Source organism: Muntiacus reevesi, chromosome 8, assembly GCF_963930625.1.
Source record: "Muntiacus reevesi chromosome 8, mMunRee1.1, whole genome shotgun sequence".
In the NCBI taxonomy this organism is placed as follows: Eukaryota; Metazoa; Chordata; class Mammalia; order Artiodactyla; family Cervidae; genus Muntiacus; species Muntiacus reevesi.
Genome location: NC_089256.1, coordinates 96,786,356 through 96,809,834, shown reverse-complemented (window position 1 = coordinate 96,809,834; position 23,479 = coordinate 96,786,356). Strand labels below are relative to the sequence as shown.

General features: G+C 48.2%; 1 protein-coding gene across 1 annotated transcript in view; it reads left to right on the top strand.

Moving 5' to 3' along the window:
• Positions 1-23,279, top strand: part of LOC136172994 (histone-lysine N-methyltransferase PRDM9-like) — a 77,639-nt gene extending 54,360 nt beyond the window's left edge. The window contains exons 12-16 of the mRNA XM_065942138.1: positions 14,042-14,689; positions 17,345-17,420; positions 18,888-19,142; positions 23,008-23,142; positions 23,259-23,279. Coding sequence (XP_065798210.1) covers positions 14,042-14,689; positions 17,345-17,420; positions 18,888-19,142; positions 23,008-23,142; positions 23,259-23,279 — 1,135 coding nt within the window. The remainder of the gene's footprint in view (positions 1-14,041; positions 14,690-17,344; positions 17,421-18,887; positions 19,143-23,007; positions 23,143-23,258) is intronic.
• Positions 23,280-23,479: the final 200 nt, after the last annotated feature.

Here is a 23,479-nt window from a genome sequence, read left to right as displayed (position 1 = left end):
CTTCTTCCACAGGCACCTTGGCCTTGGGCACTACAATGGTCATGAAGCCAAACAGGTCTCCAGAGGAGAGCACTGAGGGAGATGCCGGCAGAACAGAGCGGAAGCCCACGGTGAGAGGTGGAGGTGGCAAAGATGGGCTCTAAGCCAGCTCTATAGGAAGGACATGGCGCTGGTCCCTGAAGCACCAGACTGCTTGCCTGGGCAGCTGAGTGAACTTCCCTGTGACTGTACACAGGATGGGAACGCCTGGTCCTGTCTGAGATGGTAGGGTGGAGTGGAACAAAACAGGACACTAGCTTCGTCAACTGCTCTGTGTCCAGGGAGAGTTAGGAAAATGCTCAGTGTTTGTTCAGTTAAGCAGGACACAGTCGGGAAGGAAAGTCTTCGTCCCTGTCTCACACAGACCATCCAGGAGCTTCAGGCTACTCCTGCACAAAATGTGGAGGAGAAGGCTCAGCTCTAAGATCTGACTTAGATTAGTAAATCACTGATGAAATCTATTATTTTCCTTAGGCCAAAGATGCTTTCAAAGACATCTCCGTATACTTCTCCAAGGAAGAATGGGAAGAGATGGGAGAATGGGAGAAAATCCGATATAGGAATATGAAAAGAAACTACGAAGCACTGATTGCTATAGGTAACAGGAAGTGCTGGGTGCCTGTGAGCCTGGGAAACATGAAACAGGTCTTCACCCTCAGTGTTCACTTGGCCCGCACTTAGGTGGCTTCATCTGCTCATAGTTCCCTTTTGTGTGGAGACTAAGCTGGAGGAAATGGTTACAGTTTTGCACCAAAGGGAGGTTGACCCTGCAGTTCAGAGCTCACCTCTTGCCTTATTCTAGATTCCCCCAGCACATCCTACTGATTCCCTGACTTTGTGACACTTTCCATTGCTTCTATGCTTTGTTCCTCCTTAGAACAAATATTTTGCTTCCTTCCAGGTTTCAGAGCCACTCTACCAGATTTCATGCATCACCACAGGCAGGTCATCAAAGCCCAGGTAGATGACACCGAGGATTCTGATGAAGAATGGACACCAAGGCAGCAAGGTGAGAGGCCAGGAGGATTTGGAGGTTTCTTCCTGAAACCAACCTGGGCTTAGGTCTTAACTACATCTCAGCCATTAGCAAAGAAAACATAGTTTTCAGCATTCCGAAGTGGTTGTGACCAAATATTTGCATAAGCCTGAATGAAAGTGAATGTACAGGTTTTCCAGTGTAATTCTCAAAAGTTTTATGGTTAAAATTTATCATTCTTTTTAAAATGAATTATTTTTGCTAAACATTCTTAGTGAAAGGCAGTTAAAGAAACCTTAGAAATAAATTCACCAAACAGATTTAATACTAATCTCATTGGTTATTGGGATTAAATCTCTTCGAAGAGAATATGATTAACATATTATGTAAGGATACATTATTTTATTTATGTATGTATATAAAACAAAACCCATGATCTTCTTACCCTAAGGTTAAACTAATTCTGTATTTTAATTCTGGGAAAGGGTTGGAGAGAGCTATTTATTCTCCATCATCTGTCCCACGTTTCACTGACCAGAGATGGCATCAGGTAAATAAAATCAGGTACACTTATTATAAAATAGAAGTGAATAGCTCACTTCCTCTTCTGCTGCTCAAACAGTTTAGAAGCGTTAATCTAACTAGACTATAGAAAACCATTTAGATAGTTCTATGATTCTCCATCTATGGATTAATGTTCTCCCAGATTTTTAAAAATTATTTATTTAGTTTTGGCTGCACTGGGTCTTCATTGCTGTGCACAGGCTTTCCCTGGTTGCGGTGAGTGTCTTCTCGTTGCAGAGCACGTGCAGGCTCTGTAGTTTCTGACACACAGGCTTAGCTGCCCCGCAGAAAGTGGCATCTCCCTGGACCAGCCATCGAACCTGTGTCCTCTGCATCGGCAAGCAGATTCTCATCCACTGTGCACCAGGGAAGGCCCTCTGTTCCCTCAGGTTATTAAAACTAGTGAAAGGGACATGAAAACCAAACATTTGGTTGTCTGCAAAGGTTTTGACACAAGGAGAGACTCTTCATAGGTAATATGTACGCCTCGGTTCACATACGCCTGCACGTCTTTATTTACCTTTTTAACAGTTTCTGAGTGTACGGCACACTGTTGCTAACTATGTACACGTTACTGTTAGTGGCCACAGTGCTAATCGCTCAGTCATGTCTGACTCTGCGTGCCCATAGACTGGAGCCCACCAGGCTCCTCTGTCCATGGGATTCTCTAGGCAAGAATCCTGGAGTGGGTTGCCATTTCCTGCTCCAGGTGATCTTCCCAACCCAGGGATTGAGCCTGCATCTGTTGCATCTCCTGCATTGCAGGTGGATTTTTTACCGCTGAGCCACCGGGGATATATATACACATTGCTGTACAACAAATCTGTAGAAATGTTATATCTTTCGTGATTGAAGCCCTAACCCACTGAGTAACAATTCTCCAATTCTTCCTCCTCACAGCCCTTGGCAACCACGATTATATTTTCTGTTTCCATGGATTTGATTAATTTAGATACCTCATAGAAGTGGAATCAGGCAATATTTGTCTTTTTTGATTGGTTCATTTCACTTAGTATAATATCATCAAGGCCCATCCATGATGTAGCACATGACAGAATTCTTTTTTAAGGCTTCAAAACATTCTGTTGTGTGCATGTGGAAATAAGAGCTTTAAAATATATCTTATATATAACCTTTATCTTTTATCCACCAATGAACATTTAGATGGCTTACACATCTTTCCCATTGGGAATAATGTGGCAATGACCATACATGTACCCACTATTTAGTCAATATCTTGCTTTCAATTTTTTATGGAAATACACTCTTGACTGGGATTCCTAGATCATACAACAGTTCTAATTTTCTGTGGAAACTCCATACTGTTTTCTCAAAAGCTTGCAACATTTTACATTGCCAACAATAGTGTATAAGGGTTCCAATTTCTCCATATCCTTACCAAACTTGCTATTGTCTTCTTATACATATTGCGCATCACAGAAGGTCTCAATTTGTATTTCCATATTGATTAGTAATACTGAGCATCTTTTCATGTTTGTTGGCCATTTGTGTATTTTCTCTGGAGAAACATCTATTCAATTCCTTCTCTTACTGTTAGTCAGCTCAGACTGCCATAACAAAGCAGACTGCATTCCTTAAACCACAGAAAGTTGTTTTCTTACAATGCTGGAACATGGAAATTTGATATCAAGGTTCCATCATGGTCAATCAGGTTCTCTTCCTGGTTTATAGGTAGCCTTCATACTGGTGTATGCTTAGTAACCCCTTATCAGATGCATATTTTACAAATATTTTCTACCACCCTGTAGGTGGCCTTTCAACTCTGTTCAGTGTCCTTTGCTGCACAGAGGTTTTAAGATTAATGTCATTTGTCTATTTTTACTTTGTTACTAATACTTTTGCCCTTGGTACCATATCTAAGACATCATTGCTGATTCAATGTCATGAAGCTTCACCCTTGTTTTCTTCTAAGAGTCTTATCAAGTCTTGCATTTAGGTCTTTAATTCATTCTGAGTTGATTTTTCTTCAAGATGTAAGATGTTCATTATTTTGCATATGGATATTTTGTTTTCCCAGCACCATTCATTACAGGGATTAAACTTTCCCCATTATCTTGACACCCTAGATGAAGATCATTAGACCATGTATCCAAGAGCTGATTTCTGGCTGTCTATTCTGTTCCATTGATTGACATATCTGTCTTTCTGCCAGCCAGCTTCCTCAGTGGCTCAGCAGGTGAAGAATCTGCCTTCAGTGCAGGAGACACAGGAGAAGCGGGTTCAATCCATGGGTTAAGAAGATCCCCTGGAGAAGGAAGTGGGAACCCTGTCCAGTATTCTTGCCTGAGAAATCCCCTGGACAGAGGAGCCTGGTGGGCTACAGTCCAAAAGGTCACAAAAAGTCAAGAAGACTGAGCGACTAAGCACACATGTTTTGTCAAATCTACCCTCTTTTGGTTCCTGTACCTTTGCAGTGTGTTCGGAAATCAGAGGTCTCCAGCTTTGCTGTTCTTTCTAAGATTGCTTTGCCTATTTGGGGTACTCTGAGATTCTGTGTTAACTGTTGGATGGATTTTCTATATCTGAAAAAAACTTCCATTGGGATTTTAATAGGAATTGCATTGAATCTTTAAATTGCTTTGGTTGGTAAGAACAGCTTAATAATATTAAGCCTCCAAATTCATAAACATGAGACGCCTATCTATTTATTTATGTCAGATTCCTTTCAGCAATACTTTGTAGTTTTCAACATATGAGTCCTTCATCTCCTTAAGTTTACTCCTAATTACTTCATTCTTTTCAATGCTATTATAAAAAAGATTATTTGTCTAGTGGCTAAGACTCCACACTTCCAAAGCAGAGAACTTGGGTTCAGTCCCTAGTCAGGGAACTAAATCCCACATGCTGCAACAAAAGACCTGGCACAAACAAAGAAATAAAAATAATTTTTTTTTTAATTAAGCTCTTGACTATAGCTTCAAAAAAATTAAAAAAAATAGTGTTGTTTTCTTATTTTCCTTTGTGGAATGATCATTCTTCATGCACGGAAAGATATTTGAATGTTGATTTTGTACCATCCAATTATCTGTGCAGGATTTTTGTGTGTGTGGATTTAAAGATTTTTCTGCACATAAAACCATGCCCCTGTGAGCAGACATAATTTTACTTCTTTCTCTCCAAATGGAAGACTTTTGTTTCCATTTCTAAACTACAGTGCTGGCTAGGAGTTCTAATATTATGGTGAACAGAAATGTTGATAACAGGCATCCTTGCCTTTTTTTCTTGATCTTTTTCACTGATGACTATGATATTAGAGGTAGACTTTCAATATATGACTTTTATTAAATTGCAGTCACTTCCTCCTATTTCTACATTGTTGAGTACTTTTGACATGAAAGACTAGTAGATTTATTAGATACTTTATGAACATCATATGAGGCACAGACAAAGTTTCATATTTTTTTTTAATTTTAAGAAAATTATGTAATGCTCCCAGTGGAACCATGGAGTTGATGATACAGAAATCATTTTCTATTCCTCCTTTGGTAATCATTGTCTTTGTCATTCCCTGGCTTAGAATTATGTGTCCTTAATTAGAATGCCCAGAGTTTGGAAACATTTACCAACCAAATGCTGATTCTCATCATTTTTTAGGTAAACCTTCTTCGATGGCCTTCAGAGTAGAGCACAGTAAACACCAGAAGGTGAGTATTTCCCAAATCCTGTTGCCAAAATATCCTCCTCATGAATCCAGTCACAGGTGAGAATAGGAGAAAACACAGAGTTCCTGGAGACTGCTGCCTTCCTGTCCTGAATCTTTAGCACACTGTCTGATATCATCACCATCTTTACAGTTAGTAAGAATAACAACAGTAGTAGGCTGTTCTGTTGTTACATTATTTTCATAATTTCAGACTTTAAGCATTTTATGTGAATAAACTTACTTAAACCTTAAATCAATCCTACAGTACCTATACGTAGGTATATAGCTATCACCATTATAGATACAAAAAGAAGGTAAGAAACATTTGATTATATACCTGAGACCACAGTATCACTGGAAGTGCAATCTAAACCAATGCACGTTCTCTAAACACCTTACAAACTGATTAAAACTTCCATAGTTCTATGAAGCTTATTCATACATCTTTATATCGTTCATCTGAGAGATGTTTTCAACTTCAGTTCCTTTGTGCTGTGCTAGGGAGGGATATGCTAAGACTTCTGACTAAGGGAAGCTTAAGGACATGCGGGGCAGTTTGTAGAGTGGACAGTCCAAGATGAAGAAGGAGACAGGTTCCCTACCTCAGAGCCTCCCACTCCAATAAGAGCAAGCAACTCGCAACCCTGATAAGCCTCAGGTTTATGACTGAAAAGCAACAAATAAGAAAATAACAGAAGGACTTCACATAGATTACTTGCTTTTGAGTAGAAACTCATCATCTGGGCATCATTTCAAATGCTCATTCTTGTAGGAGGGAGTAACAACTCCTTCCTCTGAGCTCCAATTAGGCAACTCTCCTGTTTGGAATCAAGTATTTAACCTGCCCCTGTGTTGTGAGCTTTGAGAGCCTAGCCCACACCCATTCATTCTCAGAAGTCCAGGCCCAGCTCAAAGCCCCTGAGGGCCCCCTGAATATTTTGTGAATGAGTGACTCCACATTTAAGCACTCATCTAGGAGTAGAAAGGTCAAAGAATGATGAAGAAAGAATCTCTGAGCTACACTTCAAATAAAGATGCAGTTTAGGGAATAAACTGATACCAGGGATGTATGCGCACGTTCTTACTGTATTAAATAGCTCACACAGCAATTTGTTCAAGGTTATTAAATTTAATGTTCACTATAACATTAAGAATACGAATTAGCCTGTACACCAATTAATGGGTCAGGAAACTGAGCAGAACCAGCTAGTCATACAGCCTTGTTCAAGGAGAACTGATGAGACCAGCTGCTTTAATTCCAAACACTGTCTCTAGGACATGGCAACCTGCAGCTTTCATCTCATTTTTTTCTTGTCTAAATGTGTTTCTGCCGATCATCTTTTCTCTTCTTAATCTCACTGCTTTGTCACCTTATTTTCCAGAAGTGTTTTGTCCCCTCTGTAATTTTCCATACTTCCTCGTCCATCAAAAGGGCACTAATTAATATAAACCTCCTGGATCTCTCTACCCTCTTCTTTCCCTGACCTCCAGCTATTCTCCCTATCTTGCTCTCACTTTTATGCAGAAAGTTGAAGGGAAAGAACCTTAAGATATGAAATCAAGTTTTGATTCACTATCCACCTAGGTCCTTTTTTTACACTCCAGTGTTCAGACACCCCCCTCAAATCAGGTATTTCCAAGAATTGTCAAAGTATTAACTAAAGTCATACATGTGAAAACACTTCATAAAGTCCTAAAGAACTAAAGAAATGCATGCTGTCTTTTACTCACGTGGAAGAGAATGTCCAGGGCACCATTAAGTAAGGAGTCTGGTTTGAAGGAATTGCCGGGAGCAGCAGAATCGCTGAAGACAAGTGGCTCCAAGCAGGCTCAGAATCCAGTGCCCCATCACAGAAAAGCAAGGACCCCTGGACAGCGCCCCAGACAAAAAGTCGGTAAGAGAAATTTGGGGAGTTCCTCTAATTAGTTCCTCTAATCCCTGTAGGAAAACTAATAAGTATGGCCTAGGTGTGTGGCATGGACTTTAGGTAGGCGGGGCTTAAGCTGGACTGATCTGAGACTTGAAATTAGCACTGGGGCCTTGGGAAAATCTTATACATTTTCTGAGGTCCTGATTGCCATGTGTAAAGTGAAGATACGAATACATAACTCATACAGTGCTTGAAAGCCTTACATTAAATGCAAAAGATGACACCTACAAGTAGTTCAATAAATCCAGCTGTGATAATGGGAACCAAGCTTTGTTAGTGTTCATGCCCAGACTTCTGCTCAGTGTATTACGTGACATGTGCCCTTAACATATATTTTCTGAGTAGATGTGTCGATGAACTATTTCCTAGGTAAGAAGGTTGGGAAGTTAAACCTACTAACGGGAAGTGCAGGATGCTATCACTGAACTGGGCATCTGTGGGCAGTGGAGCCTCAGTCTCCTGAACCTGTAGTTAAAGGGAGAAGAAAGAAAATATAGAGAAGGGACTTCCTGGGGGTGAAGTGGTTAAGACTCCACCCTTCCACTGCAGGAGGTGTGGGTTCCATTCCTGGTCGGGGAACTAAGATCCCACAAGCCATGCAGTATGGCCAAGAAATAAATAATGTAACATAAAAACATAAAATTACAAGAGTAATAGTTTGAAAAATACATGTAAGAAAGTTTTAACAAAGTGTATAGATGGACAGGTAGGAGATCTCACACTTTCTGATAAAGTAGGGACTAATTCTTTGACCCCATCAGACTTGCTTAGCTTCTGTTCTCCATCTTAGAACTCAGAGGAAAGGAGACTGGAGTGAAGAGGTACAGTCTACGAGAAAGAAAGGGCCACGTGTACCAAGAGGTCAGCGAGCCCCAGGATGACGACTACCTCTGTGAGTGACCCCGCTTGCCCACTCACGGAGAAGGGGCTACGAGATCTTGGTCCACTAACCTCACCTCACCATTTGGCCCCCCAGTCATCCCCTTCCTCTATGACTTGTGGTGCAGGATCGAGGCCAAATGCCATGAATGCCCCCAGGTCTTTCTGAAGGTCGTTACGACCAGCAACATCACTATACCTCCTCTCATCCCTGTTCTCACCTCTAGATTGTGAGGAGTGTCAGAACTTCTTCATCGGCAGCTGTGATGCCCATGGGCCCCCAACCTTTGTAAAGGACTGTGCAGTGGAAAAGGGGCATGCCAATCGCTCAGTCCTCACTCTGCCCCCTGGGTTAAGCATCAGACTGTCGGGCATCCCTGACGCTGGGCTTGGAGTGTGGAACGAGGCATCCGATCTGCCGCTGGGCCTCCACTTTGGTCCCTATGAGGGCCAGATCACAGACGATGAAGAAGCCGCCAACAGTGGATATGCCTGGCTGGTGAGAAGCACGCGTTTCCCTGTCCTCTGGCCTCTAACCGCTTGTGTGTTGTTGGAGGGTACTTCATGTCTACATGCGAGGACGCAGATGGTGATAACACGGTCGGCAATGACACAGTCAGCCCTGTGTACTTGTGCCCTGGGCGAGAACAAGAACTTCCATCTAAAGGTCACAGGAGAGGTGGGCCCACAGTGTACAGACACTCAGGGCCTCTATCCAAAGGTCAGAGGAGAGGTGGGACCACAGTGTACAGACACTCAGGACCTCTATCTAAAGGTCAGAGGGGAGGTGGGACCACAGTGTACAGACACTGAGGACCTCCATCTAAAGGTCAGAGGAGAGGTGGGACCACAGTGTACAAACACTCAGGACCTCCATCTAAAGGTCAGAGGAGAGGTGGGACCACAGTGTACAGACACTCAGGACCTCTATCTAAAGGTCAGAGGGGAGGTGGGACCACAGTGTACAAACACTCAGGACCTCCATCTAAAGGTCAGAGGAGAGGTGGGACCACAGAGTACAGACACTCAGGACCTCTATCTAAAGGTCAGAGGAGAGGTGGGACCACAGTGTACACACTCACAGGACCTCCATCTAAAGGTCAGAGGAGAGGTGGGACCACAGTGTACAGACACTCAGGACTTATATCTAAAGGTCAGAGGGGAGGTGGGACCACAGTGTACACACTCACAGGACCTCTATCTAAAGGTCAGAGGAGAGGTGGGACCACAGTGTACAGACACTCAGGACCTCTATCTAAAGGTCAGAGGGGAGGTGGGACCACAGTGTACAGACACTCAGGACCTCTATCTAAAGGTCAGAGGGGAGGTGGGACCACAGTGTACAGACACTCAGGACCTCTATCTAAAGGTCAGAGGGGAGGTGGGACCACAGTGTACAGACACTCAGGACCTCTATCTAAAGGTCAGAGGAGAGCTGGGACCACAGTGTACAGACACTCAGGACCTCTATCTAAAGGTCAGAGGGGAGGTGGGACCACAGTGTACAGACACTCAGGACCTCCATCTAAAGGTCAGAGGAGAGGTGGGACCACAGTGTACAGACACACAGAGGTGACTCCTCCCTTGTGGAGCCCTTGCCTTCAATGAAGCAAGAGACTCAGACTTGGAATGATGAGTAAGGAGCTTACCGTGTGGTCCGACTGGCAGTTGAATCCATGCAGGATGAAAAGCACCAATGACTACAGAGGGAAATAGCTCATCTATTGTTTCCTACCAAAAAATAAATAAATAAATAAATAAAGAGGAAAGCTTGTAACTCTTTCTCTGACACTCAGATCACCAAAGGGAGGAACTGCTACGAGTATGTGGATGGAAAGGACACGTCTTGGGCCAACTGGATGAGGTGAGTGCAGTGAGTCTGCCGTGTGTAGACATTGAGACTCCCTCCATCCCACGCCCCTTTCCTTCTCAACCCGGCTCCCTCAACAGCTTTCACATCTTCCTTCCTCTTTTCCCTCAATACCATGCTCTTTCATTTCAAAAGACACTGGAAAGAAGGAAATAATAACATGGCATGAGCCGTCAAGATACAAGTGTATATGCTGAACAAAACTGGTGGCCTTGAGAACAACTTGAGGAGTCTAGATTCACCAGGAACACTTTAACTCACTTAATGGACACTTACCACGCACTTTATGTTTCAGTTTACACAGAGAACTTCGGTGCTGAAGTGGATCACACAACCCATGTGCTTTTTGGAGAACATACTGCAAACAGATATTAGCCAATTGATTTTAGGAGCAGTAACCTTATTTCCTCTATCTTTGAGTAACTGCCCACGCCAGGATGACCTAACACAGGAGACCTTGACTCTCTGTGGGCAACAACCTCCTCAGGCTTGATTCCAGTGAGAAGCGGGCCCTGAGGCCTCAGAAGGAATGGGGGTCAGCATGGCCCTGAGCAGGGCCGTTCTCTGAGGGCCTCTCCTTTCATCAGGGCAGGCAGACAGTGAACAAACTATTACTGTTCCGTGTCTCAAGCTATATCAGCGCTCTCTCCAAGTTTCCGTGGGAGGGGGTGGGCAAGCGAATAGGATCCTGTATACACATGGGGAGATGGGAGAAAGCCTCAGGAGAGAAGGCAGGCTTGGGTGAGTGATGAGGGCTCCGTGCTAGCCAAGGAGCACCAAGTCCTGTGGATGAAAGAGAACTTAATTCGGAGTTTAGACGAGCTGGAGGTCACGAGCCTCACGGACAGTCCAGGTGGAGATGAGTCTGGAACTGGGCTCTGGAAAATGGCTACTTAGGTAAGGAGAGAAAAGCATGGGAATTCACATGGCCTGGTCGAAGGTGTGAACAGAAGGTCCACATGAGGGGCGGCCTCAGAGGCGGAAGGCAGGGAGCTGGGCATGGTCGGAGAGTGGAGGGCACGCATCACCTGAGGTCTTTCCCTTTCCCGGTCTCGCCCCCAGGTATGTGAACTGTGCCCGGGACAACGAGGAGCAGAACCTGGTGGCCTTCCAGTATCACGGGCAGATCTTCTACCGAACATGCCAGGTGGTTAGGCCAGGTTGTGAGCTTCTGGTCTGGTACGGGGACAAGTACGGTCAGAACCTTGGCATCAAGCGGAACAGCAGGGGGAAGAGTGAGCTTGCGACCGGGAGAGGTGAGTGTCTCCCCTCTTCCAGCACCCCACCCCATCCTGGGAGCCTCCGTGGTCCGATTTCGAAGTAGAGGACAGTCCAGTGCAAAGTCAGTTGAGTTGCACTTAAAATGCCTCAGAATTTGATTCTTTTCATATGATTGCTAGGAAAATTTTTTATATTAAAAATTTTAGTTCTAATTTTTAATATTTCATGCAAAAAATGTGTAACATCACCTTCTGCTGAAAGGCTTAGAAGCAAAAAGCAAGTTTTCTAGCACCTACCAGCTCTCTCCCCTTTACCTGATTCTTCCTCGTTTCCTCCCAATTGTTTTTTCTTTTTTTAACTAAAATAAAGACATTTTATTTTAAAACATTTTTAGGACAAAGATATTTTAAGACTTACACTAGGAAATTTATGAATAACATCTGCCAATTTAGAGAAAGTAATTGGAATTTCTTAGTCATCAGTATTCTTTTTTTATTAATTTATTTTCATTTATTTTTATTAGTTGGAGGGTAATCACTTTATAATATTGTAGTGGTTTTTGTCATGATTTACATGTATTCCCCATCCCGATCCCCTCTCCCACCTCCCTCTCCACCTGATCCCTCTGGGTCTTCCCAGTGCACCCGGCCCGAGCACTTGTCTCATGCATCCAGCCTGGGCTGGTGATCTCTTTCACCCTAGATAATATACATGTTTTGATGCTGTTCTATTGAAACATCCCACCCTCGCCTTCTCCCACAGAGTCCAAAGTCTATTCTGTACATCTGTGTCTCTTTTTCTGTTTTGCATATAGGGTTATCATTACCATCTTTCTAAATTCCACATATATGTGTTAGTATACTGTAATGGTCTTTATCTTTCTGGCTTACTTCACTCTGTATAATGGGCTCCAGTTTCATCCATCTCATTAGAACTGATTGAAATGAATTCTTTTAATGGCTGAGTAATATTCCATGGTGTATATGTACCACAGTTTCCTTATCCATTCGTCTGCTGATGGGCAATTGGTTGCTTCCATGTCCTGGCTTTTATAAACGGTACTGTGATTAACATTGGGGTGCACACATGTACAGTGATGCGCAGTTACTGTTCCTGTCTGTTCTCATGTGAGTTCACGCTCTGTGCCAGATGGGGCTCCACGCACCGAAACAGACAGAACCACTGCCCTGGGGCAGCATGGGATTCATACCAGACAGGGGCTGGTGCTCTGAGGAAAACCAGCGCAGGGAACCTGCCTCGGGTCAGCGTGAGCAGAGGGTGGGGTGTGGTGCAGGACGGTGCGGCAGGGCCTCTGCAGAGATAACACCTGCGGGGAAGGATTCCAGGCAGGGGAGCAGCCAGTGCCACAACCCTAGGGCTGGGAAGAGAGGCCATGCCAGGGGTCACGGGAGGAAGCACAGAGGGAGAGGAAGGAGGCTGGACGGGACACGGAAGCCTCGAGGCCTGTGTCCACGTGCAGGCCCCAGGGGTCCTCCTGGATGACACAGAACAACCGCGAGGCTTTCAGCTGCAAGCAGCATGTTCTCTGTTCCGTGACAATGCTTTGGTTCATTTTTGGGAAGAGACAGCAGCGGGGAGTCCCCTCAGAGGTCAGTTCATTGCCAGACATGAGGGGAGAGTGGGCTGGCTGAAGATGCTTGGGAGTGAGGGTGTGAAGAGTCTGGCTAGAGATGTATTTTTAAACAGGACTGCCTAGGGCATGTTAAATGGACTAAGCCTGAATGAAATAAATGAGATATGAATACTGGTGAAGCTTGAGAAAGGATATGCCTTTATTTTATGATTGATGGGAAACTGAGAGAGGAGCAATTTGTGAACCAGTTGGGGCGGCAGGAGCCAGAGACCTGTAGTCAGGGGGACCTGGCCCACTCGGTCTCATCCACTCTTAAACCCACTTCCTGCAGATATTGGCACAAATGCTGCTCCTTGAACAAGGAGCCTCAAATTCAGCTTTACTCACACCTGCTGTAACCACCCCCTGTGCTGTCTCCCATATGCAGACAGCTCCAGGCCAGGCGCCCCTAACTTAATAGACCCTTTCCCCTCACAGGGAGCCACTCAGGAGATCTCACCTAAGTCATCAAGTCTTATCTCTCAGTAGGGTAAATACCTGTGGCCACTGTGACGTGACTTTTCAGACACTTACACACAGGGAAAGTCTCTGCAGATCCATCTCTATCAGGAGAGATGCTGCCTCTGATGCTGCTGGAAGGTCCCTATCTGGGTGATATGTAGAAAAGGCCCTTGACACCAGCTTCCTGGATTTCTGTAGATGTAGAGAATAAGAGTGGAATGGAAAAGTGGACGATAAAGACACACTCGATGGGAGACAAATCGTGCACTGTCAACACTTAGATGATTAGTGGGGTGGGCCTGACCATGGCAAACCAGCTACCTGACCAAAAGCTTCCTATTTCAGCAGAACCGAAGCCCAAGATCCACCCATGTGCGTCCTGCTCTCTGGCCTTCTCCAGTCAGAAATTCCTCAGCCAACACATCCAACGCAGTCACCCCTCTCAGACCCTCCTGAGACCATCTGAAAGAAACCTCCTCCAACCAGAGGATCCCTGCCCAGGCAATCAAAATCAGCAATATTCAGATCCACACAGTCCGAGCGACAAACCTGAGGGTCAGGAGGCCAATGAGAGGCCCCAACAATTGCTGAAAAGCATAAAGCCTAAGAGGATTTCAAGGGCCTCTTCCTACTCACCCGGAGGACAAATGGGGGGTTCTGGGGTGCATGAGAGAATGAAAGACGAGCCCAGCATAAGCCAGAAACTGAATCCGGAAGACACAGGCACGTTGCTCACGGGGGCAGGGGTTTCAGGGATTATGAGAGTCATGTACGGAGCGTGTGGGCAAGGCTCCAAGGACAGGTCAAGTCTCACCACACACGACAGGACACACACAGGGGAGAAGCCCTATGTTTGCGGGGAGTGTGGGCGAAGCTTCTGTCAGAAGTCCGGCCTCATCAGACACCAGAGGACACACACAGGGGAGAAGCCCTATGTTTGCGGGGAGTGTGGGCGAAGCTTCCATCGGAAATTCCATCTCATCACACACCAGAGGACACACACAGGGGAGAAGCCCTATCTTTGCAGGGAGTGTTGGCGAAGCTTCTGTCAGAAGTCCGGCCTCATCAGACACCAGAGGACACACACAGGGGAGAAGCCCTATGTTTGCGGGGAGTGTGGGCAAAGCTTCAGTCAGAATTCAACCCTCATCAGACACCAGAGGATACACACAGGGGAGAAGCCCTATGTTTGCGGGGAGTGTGGGCGAAGCTTCCGTCAGAAGTCAGATTTCATCACACACCAGAGGACACACACAGGGGAGAAGCCCTATGTTTGCGGGGAGTGTGGGCGAAGCTTCCATCACGGGTCAAATCTCATCTCACACCAGAGGACTCACACAGGGGAGAAGCCCTATGTTTGCGGGGAGTGTGGGCGAAGCTTCAGTCGGAAGTCCATCCTCGTCAGACACCAAATGACACACAGGGGAGAAGCCCTATGTTTGCAGGGAGTGTGAGTGAGTCATGACCAACAAACCACACCTTAACCACAGGAGGATTACTGCAGCCACCCCATGCCTCAGTTCTAAGGGGGCCTCAGAGGAGGCCTGTGACCTGTTACTGTCCCCATGAGTATGAGGAGAGACTTCCCAGATGGTCCAGGGGTCAAGACTCCAATGCAGAGACCCGTGTTCAATACCTGATTGGGGAAGTAGCTCCCACATGCTGCAACTAAGACACAGCACAGCCGAATAAATAAATATATAATAAATATTTTAAAGAAAGAGTGTGGTAAGCACAGAGTTACTTTTTAAATAGACCTTCCACTTTCATGACAGGAGACAAGGCAGATAAACAGCAGAGAGTTTCTTAAGTGTTCTGGAGATGTTCACGCCAATGGCCTTCGTTGTTTTTTGTAGTCCTATTCTAATAAATTTTGTCTCCAAACCAATCTGAAGCCCAGACTATGTACTCATTGCCCCCTTATCACTGACAGCAGTGGAGTCCAGTCATAGCTGAACCCCTGGGAAGGCATAATTCTGGAGCCAACTCATTTAGATCAATGGACAGTCAGTTCCTGGGTCCAGGGAGAGGAATCTAGCATTTAAGACAGACTCACCAGTAAAGGGATTCCCCGGCCTCCTGGGAAGTGGGTCCTCTCCTCCTTATAGACCCCGGCTCTCCTTTGGCCTCTCCTGGTTGCCCTCTGTATTCCTCTGACTTCTGTAGCTGCAAAGGTGAAGGCCACATGCGTGTGTGTGTGTGTGTGTGTGTGTGTGTGTGTGTGTGTGTGTGTGCCTGACTCAGCATGGGCCATCTGGACTTTGCCACTCCCTCAAGGTCATCACAGCATCTGGGCTCCAGATGTGACCACATGGATCCAGTTCTCAGCCCTGCCCCCAGCAGCTGTGTGAGCTGGGGCAAGATGCTCAACCTCTCTGTGTCTCTATTCTCATCTGTGATACAGGGTGGGAGCAGCAGCATTTTGGTCTGATGCTTAAGCACAGGCGGAAAGTGGCAGAGGCTGGCTGCGAATACAAGCCCCACCTTTGCTGTCCTTTGTGTGTGTTTTTTTAAAAGTCTCATGCTCTACCGACTGAGCTAGCCGGGCTGATTGTGTGGTTTCTTTTTTTTTTTTTTTTTTTTTTTAATAAAAGAATGATTGCTTTACAGAATTTTGTTTTCTGCATGTCCTTCAGCCTCCACACATTCCAGATCTTCAGAGTTAGACGAGGAAGGGGCCGTTTAGGCACTGGGCTGCCCTGATGAGGGGGTGTGAGGTCAGGGGTGTTAAGGGAGGGCGACCTCGCTTCGCACCCCTGCCGTTCCTGCTGAGCTGGGCAGCCCCAGGGCCCCTCCACAGACAGGCAGTACCCACAGTCGTCCCCCCTGCCGAGAACAGAGCCTGGAGCTGCGTTTGCAGGAAATCCCTGTCTGTCCCCCATCCCACTCCCACACGGAGGGTCCTCGAAGCCCACACCGCGGCTTCTCTATGCATGGGCCTCGTACCTGTGCCCGGGTGCTGTGGTCAATGCTGTCGCGACCTTGAAATTCTTACTTGTGAAACAGTTCATCCTTACACTTCCCTTTCATGAGTGAAATCTGATGGGCCTCGGGGTGCGCTGTGAGCAGTGCAGATGCACACACAGCACGTGTCCCGGGGCGGCCAGGCTGCACGAGGGGACAAGGTGGACACAAAGCCCCCCCACCCTGGGTGAGTGAGGGTGGGGACAGCACCAGGAAGCCACGCTTGCTCAGACCTGGAACTGAGCTCAGACACAGAGTGGAGTCAGTGGGGTTCTTAAATTCGACCACACCCTCCCCTCTGTGAATGACTTCTGCCCTGGCCTGATCCTTCCAGAAGGCGTTCAGGAGGCTGAAGTCCGCCCGGCCACCAGAAGACTCCAAGGGGAGAGTGGGCCAAGGGGCGGGGGACGGAGGGTGCAAACTCCAGGACTCGGGGTAATGGCCCTCAGTTCCCACCCTGGGCCAGGCTTATGAAGCATCTCTACATGAGCCATGTCAGTAATAACCACCCACTATTATTTTCCTGTTTCTGTCATGCTTTCTTAAAGGAACGTGTTCGTCTGTGGCTTGGTTTCCCTACAGGAAGGGAAGCCACGTAAACTCCCCATCTTCTATGGCTTCAGGCCAGGGCCACGGGAGGGAGAGTTAAGGGTGGTGCAGGCAGAGGGGCTTCAACTGAAAACGGTGGGGATCGAGAAACCGGCAGGGGCTTCTCACCTGCACCTCCCATCAGAGCTGGGCCTGGAATCCCCTGGAAGGCTGAGCAGGTCAAAGCTTCTCCCTCCCCTCCCGTCCGCTCCCCTCCCCTCAAAAAGCTGACTCCTGGGACCAGCCCACAACACCCCAAATCCCCCATCACCCACAGCCCCACACAGGCCCTCCCTCACAGAAGTGGGATGACCTGGATGGTGACACAGATGCTGTGTGACCCCAGAGCTGGGGGTCTCAGCTGACTTGAGCAAGGAGGCTGGTGCTTTACACAGCCTTCCAGCCCAGGGAGCTGCCAGCAGCCACAAACCATGATCTGAAGCGGAGCTGGGAGATGGGGATTGGGGATGCGAACTCTCTGAAGTCCCATCCTGTCCCCAAGACAGCGGCCAGTCCCCACCTGACACCGTGACTGCCCTGCATGGGCACACAGGACTCCAGCAGTCACGGGACAGACAGACAGCTGCCTCCGACGCATGCTCCACCCTGACCACGGCGGCCCCATGGCTGTACCAGCCCCGCCTGCGCGCGGCTCTGCTTGGCTGCCGGAGCTCTGGGACCCTGGATGAGTCGGGGAGGGCAGAGCTCCAGAGGCCAAGCCTGTCTTCAGCCACCAGGCCTGCCCTGCTTACTGGAATCATGAGCCCAGTCAGTATCTGATGCCAAGATGCCTTTGGGAGAATGACACCACAGATGCTGACCTCAGAGCTCAGACTCCTAAAAACTTACTAAGCTGATTATTTTTAGTCTTTTTTTAAAGGGTGATGTTGGTAGGAAGTGGGGAGGGGAGTGACTCCCTTGGTGGTGCTGTGGTTAAGAATCCACCTGCCAATGCAGGAGACACGGGTTCAATCCCTGATCTGGGAAGACCCCACGTGCCGTGGAGCAACTAAGTCCGTTCACAACTACTGCAGCCCAAGAGCCTAGAGTCTCTGCTTCGCAAGCAGAGCAGCCACCTCAGGGAGAAGTTCAGCACAGAAACGAGACAGCAGTCCCCACGCCCTACAACCAGAGAAAAGCCCGCACAGCAGCGAAGACCCAGCACAGCCAGAAATAAATAAATAACCTTTTTTAAGTAGGAGGTTGCAGCATTTCCTGCTGATCCAGAGGCTAGGACTCCGCTCCCAGCACAGGGGGCCACGTTCAATCCCTGGTCAGGGCACTATTTCCCACTTGCTGCAACTGAAGGCCCTGCATGCCACAGCTAAGACACAGCACAGTCAATTAAATGAACACTTAAAAGTAGGAGGCTGTTCATCTGTCACTGTAGAAAACTGCAACATTTTAGAAAAGAAAAAACATAAGATCTTATTTTGCAAGTGCTCATGGTTGATTGCAAAATCTTCTCATAATATGCAGCTGTTTAAAAAAGAAGAAATTTAGAAAATACAGAAACTAAAACCCACCCATAAATATGTGGGGAACACCGATTACTGAAGCATCCGGCCACCACACACGGGAACACACGTCCGTGTCTTTCCTCTACAAAGAAGCTTTCACCCTCCCACCCACTCCCCACCAGCCTTTGCTCTGCTCACCAAGAAGACTGCGCTTTGGCCTTGTGACCGGGGGGTTTCTGTTGAACTCAGGAAGCGGAGGAGCAGGGCTGTGTGGTTGGGGGCACCGTCTGGCCTGCAGTGAGGAGAGAATCGCAAGTGCTCCGCCTCCGGGTGCTGTAACTCCAGGGACCTTGGGGAGCCGCCCGGGAAGAAGCCTCTCAAACACCTTCCCTGCAGTCTCCAGAGTTACAGCACGTCCCAAGTCTCGGGGTTCGGATGTAGGTTAACAAGTCCTCCTTTGTTGGACAGAAAAGTGTTTCCACAGAGAATCTGCCTGGATCTTGGCCTCGGTTGGGACAGATGTAACAGGCAGTACGTTCAGGGTTCAAGGAAGTTAGTTCTGAAGCTCTCTGAGTTTAAGGCTACAGCACTTCCTCACCTCCACCCCTTCCATGTTCATGGAACCTTCTCTTCCAGAGGAAGGTGTTTGGCAACATCAGCCACAAAGACACTAAAGAGGAGAAAGGCCACGGCAGGCGGGGCTGGGTGTTCCTGGGGGAGCAGAGGGGCCTTGGACACGGCATGCTCAACCCCCGCCCCACTGGCTTCTCCTCCTCACTGGGCATGCAGCATTCACCTTCAGGGTGCCTGCCAGTGAGATGCTCCCAAGGCACCAAGCTGGGGTTGGCGATGTGGGAGCTGGATGCCAGGGAACATGAGACCCTGCAGCAGGTCAGTGCACTGTGGACGAGGGCCGGCCTCACTGAACGGTTAGGCCCTGTGCATTCAAGACACCCTCTCTGGACCCCAGGTGGAGGTGCTGCTACCCCCAGGGCCCACCTGGGCCTCAGGAGGTGGAAGAGTGACCGGGTTGTCCTTCTCTCCTCCTGCCCAGAGAATGACAAAGGCCAGTTCCCAAAAGTCAGAGCGGGGTAGGTAGAGTGAGTCTTGTGTCTCACAGGGTCCCTGTGAAGAGGGGTTTACTGCTCCCTTGATCCCTTTTGGCTGGTTCCCCTTCTGTGTGGTCTTCACATCAAATCTCACAAGGACGAGGCCATCCAGTGCCCACAGCATCACTTGCCCAAGTGCTGACAACCATCCTTATTTAAAATGGGCAGGGAGACAGGGTGGCTGGTGTGACACTCCCCTGGACCAGAGAAAAGACCCCCTAGGCTGTGTCTCTTCTACTCCTGAGACCCAGGTGGGCAGTGGGGGCAGAGCATCTCCAGCTGGGGTCCAGAGAGGGTGTCCTGAATGGACAGGGCCTAACTGTCCAGTGTGGCTTCAGGGGGTGCGGGCAAGAGGGGCACAAACTCCTTTCTAAATATTTCAGACAACCACTGAGTTCCTTCTGGTTTTTGGTTTCAGATCTTTTTATATGGTCCATTTTCAGAGTCTTTATTGAGTCTCTTACAATATTGCTTCCATTTTATGTTTTGATTCTTTGACTTCAAGGCATGTGGGATTGTTACCAAGTCCAAGCTGGCTCTGCATGCCTCACAACAGGCCGATAAATCAGAGGCGAGGTGCTGAGGCAAGGAATATGACTTTACTTGGAAAGCCAGCAGATTGAAAAGATAGCAGACTAATATCTCCAAGAAACCATCTTGTCAGGGTCTATTTGCCAGTGTCTTTCATAGAACACAGAGCTGGGAGGTGAGGAAATACAGTAAACAGGCCATTAATCTGGCAAATATCTCCTGGAATGGCCAATCTCGAGAGGAGATGTATTACTTTCTCCCTCCTGTAGCCATCCACAGGTGGACAGGTCCTGGACAGAGTCAGAGGGGCGGGGTTTCCTGAGGCAGGCCATTATGTAGGGACAGTATCCCTGTAGCAAACAGACCAACAGGAAGCAAAGGTTAAAGTAAAACATTCAACTTGGAGTCAGATTTTGTTCTTCCCCGTAACAATTCCCCACTCTCAGTGTCCATTCCACAATCTTATGGGAAAAGGGGTGATGAGTGTTCTAATTGCTCCACTAGTTGCATCTTTTGGGGACTGCCCACCACTGGTGCCAGTATACTGAATGTTGAGATTTGTCTTTGTTGTTCTTTGGAAAGTCTCTACTTCATATGTAGAGACATAATTATATTATAATACAGGTGTGGAGAGTTGTTTTATTCAGTACAAACCTTTTAGGATTCCAAAACCAGGGGGCGGCATCTAAAGTTACAGAATTTAGCACTTTTCTGTGTGTGGGAAGATGCACCAGCCATCTCATTGAGATCAGCCCCTTTGACACACACCTTATCACCTGGGACCAGCATCCTGTCTTCTCCTTCCTGAGTTTCCTCGGGGCTCACAGTGGGGAGTGTCTGCAGCCTGATGGCTGCTGGAAATCAGGTATTCCTTTCTTTCCTGAGTTTCCTAGGGGATCACAGTGGGGAGTGGCTGCAGTCTGATGGCTGCTGGAAAGCAGGTGTTCTTTTCTTTCCTGAGTTTCCTCGGGGATCACAGTGGGGAGTGGCTTCAGTTTGATGGCTTCTAGAGAGTAGGAGGGGGAACCTGGGTCCCCATTGAGATCATCTCAGAAGAGAGAGCAAGCAGATCCTGTGACTCCAGACAACCTTCCAACGTTCAGGGCCCAGCGTTCAGCCTGCAGGATCCACAGCTGTCAGCTCAGCCACCATGCTCTGCACTTAGTTGCTATCTTTCCCTGAAACCTGCACTGCAGGAGGCCTTCTAAATGTGCCGTCCTGTCCAGCAAACTCTCGGTCACACCCTCCAAGCCTGACCCAGGCCCAGCTCTGCTGAGAGGGTCTCACTGGGGACTCAGGTTCCCCCTCCTGCTCTCCCACATTCCGTACCTGAGTGGGGAGAAGGCAGGGGCTGGGGGCACAGTGCCTCCAAGCAGTTAGGGCAGACGTTCTCCCATCACCCCTTGTGGTCCATCCCTGGGAACACAGTCCAATGTCATTTTTAGCAGCAGAGGACATGTGCCCCCAGATCCGGCCCACTCTCTAGGGGGTGTAAGCTGTGAGCACTAACACAGGAAACCCCGAGTGACCTGCTTAGGCTGGAAGACTAGTTCCTGGGATGTGAACTGAAGTCTGAAAGTAGCTTCTCATTGGGATTAGCCTTCTCCAGACGTAGCTTGGGGACAGCAAGAGCACAATAAGTGGCCCCCAACTGGGGCAGCCACACGGTGCCTCTCGTCAGCCCTGTGGAAGCTGTGCACCAGAGTGACCAGGAGCCCACATTCACCCAGCAGATGGCTTCTGAGAGGTCTGTGGCAGCCTAAAGCAACCATGAGCCTGTACTCACAGCAGACAGCCTCTGACAGGTCTGTGACAGGTCAGAGTGACCACAAGCATGCATTCACCCGCAGATGGATTCTGAGAGGTCAGTGACAGACTAAAGCAACCATTAGCCTATACTCACAGCAGACAGCCTCTGACAGATCTGTGACAGACCAAAGTGACCACAAGCATGCCTTCATCCAGCGGACAGCCTCTGATAGGTCTGTGACAGGCCAGAGTGACCACGAGCCTGCACTCACCCAGAGGACAGCTTCTGAGAGGTCTGAGACAGAGCAGAGTAACCAGTAGCCCACATTCACCCAGCAGATGGCCTCTGAGAGGTCTGTGAGAGGCCAGAGTGACCACGAGCCTGCACTCACCGAGTGGATGGACTCTGAGAGGTCTGTGACAGAGCAGAGTGACCACAAGCATGAATTCACCCAGTGGACAGCTTCTGACAGGTCTGTGAAAAACCAGAGCGACCAAGAGCCTGCACTCACCCAGTGGATGGCCTCTGATAGGTCTGTGACAGGCCAGAGTGACCATGAGCATCCACTCACCCAGTGGATGGCCTCTGAGAGGTCTGTGACAGACCAGAGTGACCACAAGCATGCATTCACCCAGAGGACGGCCTCTGAGAGGTCGGTAACAGACCAGAGTGACCAAAATCTGCTCTCACCCAGCAGTGAATTTTTGCCTGGAGAATCCCATGGACAGAAGAGCCTGGTGGGCTACAGACCATGGGGTCACAAAGAGTCAGACACAACTGAGCGCCTGAGCACACACACATGAAACAGAAATGGACTCAGGGACAGAGGGAACAGACTGGTGCTCTCCGAGGTGGACGGGGTGGCGGAGTGATGGAGTGGGAGGCTGGGGTCAGCAGATGTAGCTTTTGTAAGTAGAATGGATAAAGAAGGCCCTGCTGCATAGCAAAGAACAATATTCAGTATTCAATGATAAACTGTAAAAGAATATTTTTAAAAAGAATGTATATGTGTGTATAAGTGTATCCCTGAGCTATGCAGCAGAAATTAACACATTGTAAACCAACTATACTTCAAAAAAAAAAAAAAAAATACTGATTAAAAAAAAAAAAAAAAAGAACAGACCCTAGTCAATTACAATAGACACTCATCCCAGAAGCACCAAGTCCTGAGCAGTCAGAACATGGACCAACCAGTCAGAAGAGGGGCCGACAGGAGACGGGGTCCCACGGCAGCCCACAGGCTGGCTGGGAGCCCTGGGCGCCATAAGCCACAAGTGTCGCTGGAGGAAATGAGAACTCTACCCACACGACTCCCCCTCCAGCTCAAGACAAAGCGGCTCTGCTCCCCCTGACCCCGTAACTGAAGGGGCCCCAGGACGCCCTGGCTTGGTGCTGGGACCAGGAATGTACTGGTCGGATCCCAATGCAGGGGAGGTCTGTGAGGGCAGCTCTGGAGAGCGTGGGCCAGGATGAGGGCAGCATCTCCGCCTGTTCTTCGAAGGTCGGACAAAACAGAGCCCAGGAGGCCGGAAAGTGTCCTAATGGAGGTCAGGCCCCACGTCGGTGCCTCCGCTCTCTGGCTGAGGCCCAGCGCTGACCCCCTGTGCTGGTCTGCAGCGCATTCTGCACACACCCTGACGGCTCAGCTGCTGAGCCCCAAGGAGAAGGCTTGTGATGGCAGCCAGGCCCACAGGCACCAACAGCACTGACAATCTGGCTCCCAGCCCAACAGCGAGGTCCAGCTGAGACCAGTGGACACGTTGTCAGCGGTGCTCCAGGGTGGGCCCCGGAGCCCTGGAGTAAATGGCAGTGTCACGATGCAGGCCAGCAGGACTCAG